The sequence below is a fragment of the Bos mutus genome, chromosome 13, assembly GCF_027580195.1.
Source record: "Bos mutus isolate GX-2022 chromosome 13, NWIPB_WYAK_1.1, whole genome shotgun sequence".
Taxonomy (NCBI): domain Eukaryota; kingdom Metazoa; phylum Chordata; class Mammalia; order Artiodactyla; family Bovidae; genus Bos; species Bos mutus.
In genome coordinates, this window is record NC_091629.1 from 6,842,713 (window position 1) to 6,858,731 (window position 16,019).

A 16,019-nucleotide genomic window follows, 5' to 3' on the forward strand; every position below is an offset into this window, starting at 1 on the left:
ATAATGATTTTGTTGTACGTTTTGTGCAGTTATAAAAGTATGTGGTGATCTTAAAGATTGAATAATTATGCCTAAGGGTTTCTGAGTTCAGATGTTATTCTTACAGTAGAACACAACTTAGTCATTAAGCACTGGGAATATTGATATACTTTCTAGGCAGTACCTTACCAGATTCCTGCTTCTCTGGGCCTTTTGGTGTCAGAAACAAAGGGCAGGAGTAGGAGTGGGTGTTTTCTGGGTACTGAGCAGGGACAGTAGAATTTGGTCATGAAAATAACTTTAGGTAACCTGATTTAGATATTTCTCACTTTGTCCCAGACAGAGTTAGAAGGCAAAGAGCTATGTGCTCCAAATTGATAAATCATATCATTTTTTCACCAGATTTAATTTGGGCTTAAGAGGGAAGGTGAGCAGAAGATATGAGCTCACCTAGTGTTACCTTGTATGTATTTATTGCTCTTATTAGTGATAACAAAATGTAGACTTTGTAACCAAGATTTTGTGACTGTCAGAAGACTGTAGCCATATTAATTCAATCACAAAAAACTTTTTCCACAATATCCAGATTATTAAAGGAAGAAGGAAAGAGGCTTAGAGGGAGGTGGAGACAGGGAAGGACACTAACTTAAAGCAAAGGTTATTGCCTCAGTAATTTTCCTAAATGTTCGAAAGTCTTTCTATCCCAGTGTAAAACCCAGATGATTCTACTAGAAATGATGGTAGTATACTTTTCTGTTGCTTTTTTTGTAAAATAATTATTCATTCAAAGAAAGAAAATATTTAAAAGTAAGGTGGAAGGTTACCAATAGAAAGGTAAACCTTTGACTGGATAATGTTTTGATTTAGGCATTATTACTGGATTCAGAACCTTCCGGCATAGAGCCAGGCTGTGTTACTGTGGCTTTAGGCAAACCTCTTTTTTTTTTTTTCTATGTCTATAATTAGAAAAATAAAAAAATCACCTACATTTCTTATTGTGATTAAGACTTGCATCCCAGTAGTGCCCTTGACTGAGGAGGAGCTTATCAAAAGTCACATAATTGTGTCACTATCTCAATAACCGAGAAATATTGAGTCACATCTCAATAATTGAGATGATTTTAGATCCCTTTGTAGCTGTAAAAGAATATAGAAATATTAAAGCATATCTCAGTAAATTCTAAGTAGAGAATTACCTTTGTGGTTAGATGAAAGCAACTCAGTGGCTCTAGCAGATATCTTAGAGAACAATAGCTATTAGTCATTTCAATGAGCAAAATACTGTATTGAGTGTACTTTTGAGGAATGAGTCCCGTCAGATTACTGTAGGCATACTTGTGATGGTTTAAAAACTGGATTCTCAGACCAAATCCTCTAGTAACAGAGTTTGTGGTGAGTGAAATTCAAATATTCTTAACCACTGGTATTGCAAGTCTTAAATTGTTGGGTTCATAGCTAAAAAACTATGGGTTCATTGGGTTCATTGAATGGGTTCACAATGGGTTCATTTACTCTATTAAAATTGAAGAATTATCTTAGTATCAACATAGTATCTTTTAATTTTACAATTAAGCTTTTCTGTTGTTTATTGAAATGGCATCTAATGGGTACATTAACTGTCATAAATATTAATTCAGCTGCAGTATTAAAAATTGCATTTTAAGTATCGTGCATGCATTGATCTTTAAAATACTTCATAAATAAAGTGATCAGACCAATAGAATAAGCAGCCATGTTTTGGCATACTTTGGTATATTTCCATGGATACTTGTATTCTCAAGAATGTTTTTTGTTTTACCTTGTTTTAGTGATCGTGGTGGAGAAGACCCAAACCAGAAAGTAATCCACGGGGTTATTAACTCCTTTGTTCATGTTGAACAGTATAAGAAAAAATTCCCTTTAAAGGTAACAAAGCTTCCTTTAAAACATAAATTATTAGACCTTTAATTTCTTAGGTTGTTTGTTCTTATTTTTAAAATATGATTTAATTGATTTATTTAGTTTTATCAGGAAATCTTTGAGTCTCCCTTTCTGACTGAAACAGGAGAGTATTACAAACAAGAAGCTTCAAATTTATTACAAGAATCAAACTGCTCACAGTATATGGAAAAGGTAGGAAAGCATTATGTTAACTATTGTCATCTATTATATATCAGGTGTGGCTTATTTAATATTAGTTGTCTTAGTTAATATTTTCTTTTGGTGGAAAAGGTTCCGTTTTTCTTGATCAGTCATTGTTCTTGCTTGACATTTTCCATGAGAAAAAGTGCTGTTCCAGTTTTCATTGTGGTCAGTGCTTTCTGATAATCCTGATTAATCTAAAATTAATATATATCATATTCTTGACAAAATAATAAGCTATATTTTATGCTTAGTAATAAGAGAATAGGCTAAGTACTCTTTCTTCCTGTAAAATACAAGGAAAAAAAATAGTAAAAATATAATAATTCTAGATACTTGGTCTTTTGGTCTGTTAAGTTTGTGGAGACTAAGAAAAACTTGCATGAGAAATTTTAATCATTAAACCAGCACATTGATAACCATATTTAAAATGGCTATATATATTTTCTTAGTCAAAGAATAATCAGATGATAAATTCAGTCATCAGATATATCAGACATTTTAACTAGTTTTTTTCTTCCACAGTGCTGGATCTCAGGCATTTTATTATCAGATGATTTTTGTTAGTTTGTTCACCTTTAAGAAAAGTTTGAAGTGGAAAAGCTGTAGTGAAGCCTCCATAGGACATAGATCAGGAAATATCAGTACTTACTGATATGATACACTGGTGTCTGTTCCACAAACCCAGGTCCAGGAGTTGAATAATTCTCTTTTGCTTTGTCAGTGATTAGCTCCAGGACCTTGAGTAAGTTATCTGGGACATTTTCCTCCATTAAGTGCAAGTTACACTAAGTCAGTGGGTCTTAGCTTTTAGCCCTTTTTACATCTTAGACTCTTACTCAAGGTTCTAGATCCAGTCTTGAAAGGTACACACAGAGTATCAGTGATGTATAAACTCTCATCATTATATCTGACTCTCAAAAACAGGCTGTTGGCAAACACTGAAAACAGCTCAAATGTCTTTCAAGAGTTGAAAAGACAGGCAAAATGTATGTACATACAGTGAACTATTATTCAGACTTAGAAAGCAATAAAGTTCTGACACAGGCTGCAGCATGGATTAACTTTGAAGACATTATGCTGAATTGAAGAAGCCAGACACAAAAGAACAAATATCTTAGGGTTTAACTTATACAAAATGTCTAGAATAGACAAAGTCAGAGAGGCAGAAAGTAGATCAAAAGTTTTTGGGAGGGTAGAACAGGGAGGTATAGCGTAATGGTTTCTGAGCTTCTGTTGGGTGTAATGAAAAAGTTTTGGGAATAGACAGTTGTGCAACATTGTAAATGCAATTAATATAAGGCAGTGCTGAAGTGTAGCTTAAATAAGATTTTGAAATGATTTATGGAATGGAACTTTGAATTGTGAATAGAATTATATAAATAATTCTATTTGTTAATTTGCCATGTAAGTTGCTTACTGATATTTCAGGTGTTTTCACATAGTAGTTCATGACTGTAAGAATATATTTCTAAAGGTTCTAGGTAGATTAAAAGATGAAGAAATTCGGTGTCGAAAATACTTACATCCAAGTTCATATACTAAAGTGATTCACGAATGTCAACAACGAATGGTAGCAGACCACTTACAGTTCTTACACGCAGAATGTCATAATATCATCCGACAAGAAAAAAAAAATGGTAAGTGATACCAAACATCAATAGGAATAGGAGTGAAATTATAAACCCACTTTTTATATCATCTTCCAAGCCTCCTTAGGCTTCAAACATATTTAAGTAGTATGTTGATACGTTTTTCAATATGCCTTTTTACAGATTATTAATTATCTATTTTAAAAGACTGTTTGGAAAAATATATTTTCAAACTATTTTCTAAAGTCAAAAGAAAAACTGGGAAAGTGTGTTTGCACATTTTAAAAAACCACAGGGACTAATTTCTTTAATACATTAAGAATTTCTAGAAGGAGAAAAAACAAAGAACATGAAAGGGAAATAAAAGTAGATTTTAAATATTTGAAGATGCTCAGCCTCAGTCAAAATAGAAATACAAAGTAAAGATACGAGATGTTAACAATAAGCAGTGAAAAAATGGAATTTTTTTCAAAAAAAGCAATGAGAATTTTTCAATAATAGGGAATAAATCTAACAAGATATGTGCCAGACTCACACAGAAAGCTGAACATCGTTGAAAGCAGCATTGATAGATCCAGGGCAAGCTTTGCAAAACCCAAGATTAATTTTAAACTCTGAAAGTTACACTGTTAGCCTGAACGGTCAAGACAGTTTTGAAGAGCACAGTGAGAAACCTTTGCAGGATAGCGTGACTTCTAAAAATTACAGTAATTAAGAAAAGGAAGTGGCACAAGGGTAGTCAAAGTGACCAGTGGAATAAAATAAAAAGCCAGGAAATAACTCATGCATACAAAGATACTTACTTCATTTAAGACCAAGGCAGCCTGCAGAGCAGTGGGTGAAAGATAGTTTTTTGAACACACAGTACCAGGTCCATTGGATAACCAGTTGGGAAAGAAGTGAAATTTGATCACTACTTCAAACACTGTATACAGAGTCAGTCAATTCACCTTGGGCTTTTGATCTCAGTATAAAGCAGTAATGCTTCCAGAAGATAGCATAGAATAACTTCAGGACTTGGGGGTAGAGAAAGATAATTTAAATGAGACACAGAAAGCACTAACCACAGGGAAAGATGATCAAGTTTATTACTTTATCATTAAAAGGCTTAAACTCAATACAAAACCATAAGACCATTGGATCATCAAAAGAGCATCACAATAACAATCATAGGACAAAGGAACCAAGAATACACAGTGTGGAAAGGACAGTGTCTTTAATAAATGTTTTTGAAAAAACTGGATGACTGACTTAATGCCATACACAAAAATTAACTCAAAATGAATTAAACACTGTAACTTAAGACCTGAAACTATAAAACTCCTAGAAGAAAGCAAAGGTGATAAGCTTCTTGATACTTGTCTTAGTGATGATATTTTGAATCTGACACTAAAGTGAAAGTGAAAGCCGCTCAGTTGTGTTCTACTCTTTGTGACCCCATGGACTATCCATGGATTCTCCAGGCCAGAATACTGGAATGGGTAGCATTTCCCTTCTCCAGGGGATTTTCCCAACCCAGGGATCAAACCCAGGTCTCCCACATTGCAGGCGGATTCTTTACCAGCTGAGCCACAAGGGAAGCAAAAATAAACATGGGGTTCTGCATCAAACTAAAAAGCTGCCCAGCAAAGGGAACCATTAACAAAATGGAAAAGCGACTTACTGAATGGAAAAAATCACATATCTGATAAAGGACTCATACAACTCAATAGCAAAAAAAATTGATTGAAAAATGAGCAGAAGACCTGAATAGGCATTTTTCTAAAGAAGAACTCCAAATGGCCAACAGGTACATGAAAAGGTGCTCACCATCGTTAATCATCAGGGAAATAAAAATCCAAGCACAGTGAGGTACTATCTGGCACCTGTTAGCATGGCCATTATCCAAAAGACTAGAAATAACAGATGTTGGCAAGGATATAAAGAAAAGGGAGCTCTCATGTACTGTTGGTGAGAATGAAAATTGGTGGAGCCACAATGAAGAACAGTACGGAGGTTTCTCACAAAAAGTAAAACTTTCATGTGATTTAGCAATTCTGCCTCTGGGTATTTATCCAAAAAGAAAAAGAAAAAAAAAAAAAAACGCTAAAAAAGATAGAGGCATCCCAATGTTCATTGCAGCATTATTTACAAGAGCCAAAATAAGGAAACAAGTGTCTGTCAATAGGTGAGTGGATGAAAATAAACACACAAACACATAGATATCATTCAGCTATGTAAACAAAATGAAGTATTGCTAATTTGTAACAACATGGAAGGCTCTCCAGGGCATTGTGCTAAGTGAATTGTCAGACAAAGACAAATACTGGGAGATCTCACTTATATATGGAATCTAAAAAGCAAAACAAGTGAGCTCATTGATACAGAGAACAGATACGGTGGTTGCTGAAGTCAAGGTGGATGGGTGAAGGGAGTCAAGAAGTTTAGTAACTTCCAGTTACTAAAAAAAGAAAATAAGTCATGGGGATATAATAATATGTAGCATGGTGACTGGTTAATAATACTGTGTTACATATTTGAAAGTTGCTAAGAGAATAGATTTTAAAAGTTCTCATCACAGGAAAAAAAAGTTATAAATATGTATGGTGAAAGATGTTAACTCGACTGTAATGATCATTTTGCAGTATATAACAATATTGAAAATCATTTTGTTATAATCCTTAAAACTAATATATGTCAGTTACACTTGAAAAAAAGACAGTCATAGGGTTATATATTTGCAATTGTTGAAAAAGGTTTATGTCCAAAATATAAAATAATTAGGACATTTGAACAAGCACTGCAGAATATATATATATATATACACACATATATATATATATCCAGATGGCCAATAAACATATAAAAAAAAATCTCTCAATCTCACTAAAACAGAAATACAAATTAAAATCACACTAAGGTATCAGTAATTAATCACATTTTGATATAAAATGAAAAAGACTGAAAACAATAAGTGTTTGGAAGTGTATAGAGTAATAGGAACTTGTTATACATCGGACGTAGAGTATAAATTGATGTAGCCACCTTGAAACTCTTGACAGTGAGTAGCCACTAACACTGAATAAACATATCTCTTAGGATCCAGCCATTGCTCTCCTAGGTGTTAAAGCCCCCACCCAAAATGCATGCATACGTGCACAGAAGAATATGTGCAAGCATGCTCACAACAGCATTGTTTGTAATAGCCCCAGTCTGGAAGCAGTGCAGACGTCCTGTAGCTGTAGAATGAATAAAGTGCCACACAGAGATACGATGGAATGTTAAAGAAGAGTGGAAAGGAACACCTGAGAGCTGCGTACAACTCAGATGAACCTTTTATATTGAACCAAAGAAACCAAACATGAAAGAATTGGATGATCTCGTTCTTCGTTTCAAACAGGCAGATCGAATCTGTGGTGTAGTTGAATAGTGTTGTCATGACCGTGATTACCGTTGTGGAAGAGCAGGAGGAGTAGGGAAGGCAAGGGGGCTTCCTGGAGGAGGTTGTGTCCATTTCCTACTGTGGGTGGTGAGAACCTGGCTGGGGAGGGGGGTCACTTGTGGTAATTCATTGAGCTATACACTTAGGGATTGTATACTCTTCCATATGTATGTTATACTTCAATAAAAAGTTTAAAATAAAATCCACTACACTGAGATGTCATTTTGCACCTCTCCGTGTGAAGATCAAAGCATTTGTTGACAGAGCTCCCGGCTGCTGGGGGCTCTGTCTACAAGGTCCTTCTGTAAGACAGCTTTTGCACAGCAGCCCCACTTCTGGAAATTTATACTATAGATACTCTTGTCCATATGCAGGATTGTTAATTGTAACAATGTAAATATCAAAAGATTGGAAACAACCAAATTCTCATTCGTTGTTAAATAATTGTCGTATGGCTGTCAAATGGAGTGTTGCTGCTGCTAAGTCGCGTCAGTCGTGTCCGACTCTGTGTGGCCCCATAGGCGGCAGCCCACCAAGGCTCCTCTGTCCCTGGGATTCTCCAGGCAAGAATACTGGAGTGGGTTGCCATTTCCTTCTCCAGTGCATGAAAGTGAAAAGTGAAAGTGAAGTCGCTTAGTCATGTCTGACTCTTAGCGACCCCATGCACTATAGCCTACCAGGCTCCTCCATCCATGGGATTCTCCAGGCAGGAGTACTGGAGTGGGTTGCCATTGCCTTCTCCGGTGTGTTAAGCAGTTGTAAAATATGAGGAAAGGCTTTATGTACTCATATGAAAAGATCTTCAAGTTAAAATGTGTCTGCAGTCGCAAATAGTATATGAAATATGCTACATTGTTTATTGAACAAGGTGGACAGAGGGAAGAATATTGCTTGAATGGGTAGGAAACAGCTCTAAGAAGATATTAAACAGCCACAGCATTGCTTTCCCAAGGGAGGAGTACCGGGGGGATTAGGAGAAGGTGGGGGTGGGGGGCTTGTCTGCATATGCTTCTGTAATTCTGCATTTCGAACCATGTATTACTTATTGTATTAAAAATATTTTTTAAACTGTTTGTAAATTTCGTAATAAATTTCTTTCTCCCCTCAGACATGGCAAATATGTATGTCTTACTCCGTGCTGTGTCCACTGGTTTACCTCATATGATTCAGGAGCTGCAAAATCATATCCATGATGAGGGCCTTAGAGCAACCAGTAATCTTACTCAGGAAAATGTGAGTGACATAAGGAACGGAAGATTTTTCTCTTAATCAGACTATCATGGAGTTTTTCTTTTGACTTTACTGTTTAAAAGCATGAAAGAAAAGTCCTACCATGCTAATAAATGAGACATCTTTATTAAAATGTTCAAACCTGGAATTTGTTGGACATGTTTTAGAATTATCAGTGATTAGGAAATCAGTTGAGTAAGACTTCTTACACTACTGTGTTCATTTACCAATTCTTCGTTAATTTCTCACAGAAAAGTATGTTTGCTATTTCAAAACAGTTGTGTTTCTATATAACTAGCATCTGTGTTTAGCTAATTGTAGTAGTAATGGTATTAATCACTGATCATATAGACAACTTACAATTTGGTTTCCTTTTACATGTCCTGGGTATGATAGCCCAGGAAGCAAATTTGGATTAAAACTATCTTCCCTAAATACATGCTTACTACCCAAAATACTCAACAGTGATCCTCATGTCCCCAATTCTTACCTGTCTTAAGAGTTCCCTGCCATTTAAATGAGTTTACAACAAGGTGTCTTTCCTATCAAAGTATGCTCCTGTTGTCAAGTTTTGTTGGATCACCTTCCTTGGTTTTACTAGTAATGGATGACAACTGAGGTAGACATGACATCATATGTCACTTGTCTTCCCTAAGTAGAGCTATTTGCTCCCCTATGAGGAGTGATCTGTGTATAGACCTTATTTAAAGAAAAGAGATGTCATTCACTCGTGTCTGACCCTTTGCAACCCCATGGACTATACAGTCCATGGAATTCTCAAGGCCAGAATACTGAAGCGGGTAGCCTTTCCCTTCTCCAGGGGATCTTCCCAACCCAAGGCTTAAACCCAGGTCTCCAGCATTGCAGGTGGATTTTTTACCACCTGAGCCACAAGGGAAGTCCAGGAATACTGGAGTGGATAGCCTATCCCTTCTCCAGCAGATCTTCCCGACCCAGGAATCGAACCTGGGTCTCCTGCATTGCCGAGGAATTCTTTACCAACTGAGCTATCAGGGAAGCCCTATAGACCTTATTGACAGGACCTTAGCCGTAGATTTAGATGCATGTCCTGTCACACTAATGCATAAACTTTTCTGTTTTTGTCAAACTGTTGGTTTATATTGTTTAGATCTAATAGCCTGTATTATTTATTAGTTTTCTTAGTTTGTGTTAGTTTTACAGATTCAGAGTGTGGAGTGACATTGGTCATAGAGGCATAGAGTTTAGTGTCACGGCCTGGGAGATGCAAGTACAAGAGAAGGTGTTCATAGGAAACTCAGAAAATGTTAGCTGACTTAGAGGTCTTAGGTCTAACTCCATAGTCATCTCCATTAATAGTGAAAACTCACTTTTGCACTACTAGGTATCTCTTCCCTGTGAGATGTAGAGAACGCTGCTGCTAAACTCTTGAGAGTCTCAGTTTTCACAGATAATACCTTTTTAACCTCTCCCCTCTCTCAGCCGTTAGTGACTTTGAAGGCCGTTTTTGTTTATGTAATCCCCTATGAAATCGATAGGCCTGGTAGTTCTGGGATTGTATCTTGTTACCTTTATGATACAGAATCCTAGCACCAGAGAGAAGTGTGTTTTCCATGGGTTCTTCTGGAAGAGGAACCACAGTCCTCCATTTCTGGTGTTGAGTGACAGCTCATTTCAACACTGAAGTTTTGGGTTTTGACTGTCTCAGCTGAAAACATTTTTTGAGGATGTGTGTTGTTTGTAACATTGTTTGCTGGGGGAAAACTTTACTCTTAAGCAGTCTTTACTAAGCCTAATTGTTTTATCCCTGAACTTCTTAAAATATGGTTTTGTATTTCTTACTTTTAGATGCCAACACTATTTGTGGAGTCAGTTTTAGAAGTACATGGTAAATTTGTTCAACTTATCAACACTGTTTTGAATGGTGATCAGCACTTTATGAGTGCGTTGGATAAGGTAACTTTTCAATACATGTATCTTTATCTATATATAATTCTCCTAATTTAATCATTATTCTTTAAGTAGTTTCAGAAATAGGGCTACTAATTATGAGATTTCTAATCTGTACATGAAGCTTAACCTTAACCAACTTCATAGTGAAAGTCGGAAGTATGTAACTTATAATTTTTAAGTAAATAACTAAATTATTAAATTGAGTGCTTGGATTATATGGGAATTGAATTTCCCATGATTTTTCTGTAAAAGGAGACTTGTTAATATACTAGTACATTCTGAAAATTACATGTATAATTTTAGTATTATTTAGTGCTCTTTTTTCCTTTGAATATAATACTTAGGCTATATTGAAAAATACTTGAAAGAAAAATAAATATATTTTACAAACGTGAATTTAAATTTCCTTACATGTTTGTTGTAAAATTTTTTAAAATATAGTTTTATTTTGTCAGTGTTCAGATATTAGAAATAAGTTTTAAAGAGCATCTTTCAGTAGGAACAGGATACATATAATCATTATATAATTGTCACGAGGGATACAAGGATAGGAGTTTACTCTGTATTATATATGAAAAGAATATTAACAAACTACCACCAAAATGCCATGTGTTGTGTCAGGTAGTAATTTTTGGATGTACCGATTATAGCATATATTAAGCCAACTGTATTTTTACTCTATTCAGTTCAGTTCAGTCACTCAGCCGTGTCCGACTCTTTGTGACCCCATGAACCACAGCACGCCAGGCCTCCCTGTCCATCACCAACTCCCGGAGTTTACCCAAACTCATGTCCATTGAGTCAGTGATACCATCTAACCATCTCATCCTCTGTCGTCACCTTCTCCTCCTGTCCTCAATCTTTCGCAGCATCAGGGTCCTTTCCAATGAGTTAGCTCTTTGCATCAGGTGGCCAAAGTATTGGCGTTTCAGCTTCAACATCAGTCCTTCTGATGAACACCCAGGACTTACCTCCTTTAGGATGGACTGGCTGGATCTCCTTGTAGTCCAAGGGACTCTCAAGAGTCTTCTCCAACACCACAGTTCAAAAGCATCAATTCTTCGGCGCTCAGCCTTCTTCACAGTCCAACTCTCACATCCATACATGACTACTGGAAAAACCATAGCCTTGACTAGACGGACCTTTGTTGACAAAATAATGTTTCTGCTTTTTAATATGCTATCTAGGTTGGTCATAACTTTCCTTCCAAGGAGTAAGCGTCTTTTAATTTCATGGCTGCAATCACCATCTGCAGTGATTTTGGAGCCCAAAAAAGTAAAGTCAGCCACTGTTTCCACCGTTTCCACATTTATTTGTCATGAAGTGATGGGACCAGATGCCATGATCTTCGTTTTCTGAATGTTGAGCTTTAAGCCAACTTTTTCACTCTCCTCTTTCACTTTCATCAAGAGGCTTTTTCGTTCCTCTTCACTTTCTGCCATAAGGGTGGTGTCATCTGCATATCTGAGGTTATTGATATTTCTCCCGGCAATCTTGATTCCAGCTTGTGTTTCTTCCAGCCCAGTGTTTCTCATGATGTCCTCTGCATAGAAGTTAAATAAGCAGGGTGACAGTATACAGCCTTGGCGTACTCCTTTTCCTATTTGGAACCAGTCTGTTGTTCCATCTCCAGTTTTAACTGTTGCTTCCTGACCTGCATACAGATTTCTCAGGAGGCAGGTCAGGTGGTTTGGTATTCCCATCTTTTTCAGAATTTTCCACAGTTTATTGTGATCCATAGAGTCAAAGGCTTTGGCATAATCAATAAAGCAGAAATAGATGTTTTTCTAGAGCTCTCTTGCTTTTTTGTTGATCTAGCGGATGTTGGCAATTTGATCTCTGGTTCCTCTGCCTTTTCTAAAACCAGCTTGAACATCTGAAAGTTAACGGTTCACATATTGCTGAAGCCTGGCTTGGAGAATTTTGAGCATTACTTTACTAGCGTGTGAGATGAGTGCAATTGTGCGGTAGTTTGAGCATTCTTTGGCATTATCTTTCTTTGGGATTGGAATGAAAACTGACCTTTTCCAGTCCTGTGGCCACTGCTGAGTTTTCCAAATTTGCTGACACATTGAGTGCAGCACTTTCACAGCATCATCTTTTAGGATTTGAAATAGTTCAACTGGAATTCCATCACCTCCACTAGCTTTGTTCATAGTGATGCTTTCTAAGGCCCACTTGACTTCACATTCCAGGATGTCTGGCTCCAGGTGAGTGATCACACCATCGTGATTATCTGGGTCGTGAAGATCTTTTTTGTACAGTTCTTCTGTGTATTCTTTCTACTTCTTCTTAATATCTTCTGCTTGTGTTAGGTCCATACCATTTCTGTCATTTATTGAGCCCATCTTTGCATGAAATGTTCCCTTGGTATCTCTGATTTTCTTGGATTGATCTCTAGGCTTTCCCATTCTATTGTTTTCCTCTGTTTCTTTGCATTGATTTCTGAGGTCGGCTTTCTTATCTCCTTGCTATTCTTTGGAACTCTGCATTCAAATGGGTATACCTTTCCTTTTCTCCTTTTCTTTTCACTTCTCTTCTTCTCACAACTATTTGTAAGGCCTCCTCAGACAGCCATTTTGCTTTTTTTCATTTCTTTTTCTTGAAGATGGTCTTGATCTCTGTCTCCTATACAATGTCACGAACCTCCGTCCATAGTTCATCAGGCACTCTATCAGATCTAGTCCTTTAAATCTATTTCTCACTTCCACTGTATAATCATAAAGGATTTGATTTAGGTCATGCCTGAATTGTCTATTGGTTTTCCCCACTTTTCTTTAATTTTAGTCTGAATTTGGCAATAAGGAGTTCATGATCTGAGCCACAGTCAGTTTCTGGTCTTGTTTTTGCTGACTGTATAGAGCTTCTCCATCTTTGGCTGCAAAGAATATAATCAATCTGATTTCAGTATTGGCCATTTGGTGATATCCATGTGTAGAGTCTTCTCTTGTGTTGTTGGAAGAAGGTGTTTGCTATGACCAGTACGTTCTCTTGGCAAAACTGCATTAGCTTTTGCCCTGCTTCATTCTGTACTCCATGGCCAAATTTGCCTGTTCCCTAGGTGTTTCTTGACTTCTTACTTTTGCATTCCTGTCCCCTATAATGAAAAGGACATCTTTTTTGGGTGTTAGTTCTAAAAGGTCTTTTACCCTATTGCTGGCAACTAATTCCTGTTCTGTCTTCCATTTAGGCCCTTACATCAGTTGTAAATTACAGAGAACCCAAGTCTGTTTGCAAAGCACCTGAATTGGTAAGTTTGATGGTTGCATAAATGTAATCTTATGAAAAATTGTCATTAGAGAATGCAAGCTGAGATGAATGTCAGACTTTTTTTGGTAGCAGTTTTTTAAAAAATTAATGAAATTAATTATTAAAAATAGAAACTGATCAACATTGTATATAATTTGGCATTTGTATAAGGGATGCAGTAGGTCATCTCTGTAGCCTTTTCTTAAAAAATAATTGAAGGAGAAAATATTCCATCTTACAAACTTTGGGTTGGAAAGGATGACTGCTTTAAAATAATTTGTATCGCATTTCATAGAAGTTTAATTTTATCTTCAACTCTAAAGGGAGAATTTGATGACAAATGAAAGCCTTTAAAGGAAGCTTGCTTATAAGGTTGTTGTACGATTTTTAATAAGTATTTTTTAATGTCAATGACATTGCTGCTCAAAACTCACCTAAGTGTTGCATCAAAACCTAGTTACTTATATCAGTGCTCCATCGGATCATTCAGTGTTGATTAGATTTTACTTGTTTATAGTTTTTTTAAAAAATTCACCCATTGACATGTATTTTAAGTTTTAGTGCATAATTTGAAAACATAAGCTTGAGGATGACAAAAACCCATGATCCTATTTTGCATTGTTACCATGGTGCCTCCTTTGAGAAGGACCCTTTGTAAGAGTTACTGTTGATTTCTATTTGAGCTCGCTAAGTACTGTGACAACTTGCTGAAGAAATCAGCAAAGGGGATGACAGAGAATGAAGTAGAGGACAAGCTCACGAGCTTTATCACTGTCTTCAAATATATCGATGATAAAGATGTTTTTCAAAAGGTAATTTTTGAGTCTGAAAGTTTTATGTGTCAGCTTTGATTAATCTTTGAACTTTAAATCAGAAAGGAAATAATCTTTTAATCTTTTTTAATGTAGTTCTACGCAAGAATGTTGGCGAAGCGTTTAATTCATGGGTTATCTATGTCTATGGATTCCGAAGAAGCCATGATCAATAAATTAAAGGTACTGTAGGACTTTGATATGATGTCTTAGAAGTTATTTCACTAGCACACAGAGATGGTCATTTTCACAGTATGAGTAATAACAGGAAATAATTCATTAGCAGTTGACTGGTTAAATGTAAAGTGTAGTTTCATGTTCGCACATGCAAATGCTGTATTAAAGGACAGAGTCTCTATATGTTGATATAGAATCATCTACAAGGTATGATTTGTATTACTTAGAAACAAGCATACCTAAAATATTCCTTTAAGTACAGGTTTTGTGGAGGGCATTTGAATTTCAGTTCACTTTTATGTGATTTTAGTTTACACAATGATAAGATAAGCAGTTGCTGATTCATATTTATTCTGAGTTATTCAATAGTTGATAGTTTTCCTGTATAGCACACATTGAATATGCAGTCCTTTTCAAAGATACCAAAAATAACTTTTAATTTTTAAAGATAATGTTAACAAAGCTTTTTATATCCCAAGATTAGAGATCCAGATTTTTTGACCTGATGATCACAGAGTTTGGAATATTTTCAAAGAAATAGATTTCTTCATTATTCAGCTGATAGTATTAAAAATCTGCCTCAGTGTCCTCCTTATAACATTAACACTGGCTCAAATATTCCCAGTTACCTTTCATGTGTATTCAGTACTATCTGTAAACCTTCTAAGGTATCTTACAGTAATGAAGCAATTTTTAGTGTTGAAATGACATACAGATTTATAGAAAAGTTGCTGTTTTAAATGGAAATTTATTTCATGAATACTTGTTTTCATTCACTCATTTAATCGATGTTAAAAAAAAAAGAAAGGAATTTTTGAAATATTTAGAATCGCTGTTTTGCGTGATGAATAACGTAGGCCTTCGGTGTGAGTGTACAGGCCGGATCTTTGACCAGACACATAGCAGTAGCACATTCTTAATAATCAGTATGGTTTATTATTTTTGTTTTTAAATCTTTAAAACTTTCTTCTACAGCAAGCCTGTGGTTATGAATTTACCAGCAAGCTACATCGGATGTATACAGATATGAGTGTCAGTGCAGATCTCAACAATAAGTTCAACAATTTTATCAAAAATCAGGACACAGTAATAGATTTGGGAATTAGTTTTCAAATATATGTTCTACAGGTAGGTGTTTTATTGTGGACATTTACTAATCATTTCTGATACAGAGGACTGATTAATAGATGGATGCCTGATTGCCTTTCTTTCAGTCAGAGGGTTATAGCTTCTGAAGTTACATGTTACGTTGATATGGAATGAACTGTGCCCTGATAGTCATGCTGATGGGTTTTATCAGCATTTGAAGGGAGGAGAAAAGGTTGTTTTAGTTGCTTGTGGTGGTGGTGTTAGTTGGTGTGTCGTGACCAGCTCTAAAGATCCCATGGACTGTAGTCTGCCAATGTCCAAGGGGTTTCCCAGGCAGGAATACTGGAGTGAGTTGGCATGTCTTCTCCCGGGGATCTTTCCGACCCAGGGTCAAACTCAAGTCTCTTGCATTGCAGG

The 16,019-nt window shown here is 36.1% G+C and overlaps 1 protein-coding gene across 4 annotated transcripts in view; it reads left to right on the plus strand.

Moving 5' to 3' along the window:
• CUL2 (cullin 2) overlaps window positions 1–16,019 on the plus strand; it is a 71,461-nt gene that overhangs the window by 40,212 nt on the left and 15,230 nt on the right. For all 4 annotated transcript variants that reach the window (XM_070380957.1, XM_070380955.1, XM_070380958.1 and 1 more), the window contains 9 exons: window positions 1,788–1,884; window positions 1,981–2,091; window positions 3,578–3,740; window positions 8,222–8,346; window positions 10,171–10,278; window positions 13,466–13,525; window positions 14,208–14,336; window positions 14,433–14,519; window positions 15,489–15,641. In XM_070380957.1, coding sequence (XP_070237058.1) covers window positions 1,788–1,884; window positions 1,981–2,091; window positions 3,578–3,740; window positions 8,222–8,346; window positions 10,171–10,278; window positions 13,466–13,525; window positions 14,208–14,336; window positions 14,433–14,519; window positions 15,489–15,641 — 1,033 coding nt within the window. The remainder of the gene's footprint in view (window positions 1–1,787; window positions 1,885–1,980; window positions 2,092–3,577; window positions 3,741–8,221; window positions 8,347–10,170; window positions 10,279–13,465; window positions 13,526–14,207; window positions 14,337–14,432; window positions 14,520–15,488; window positions 15,642–16,019) is intronic.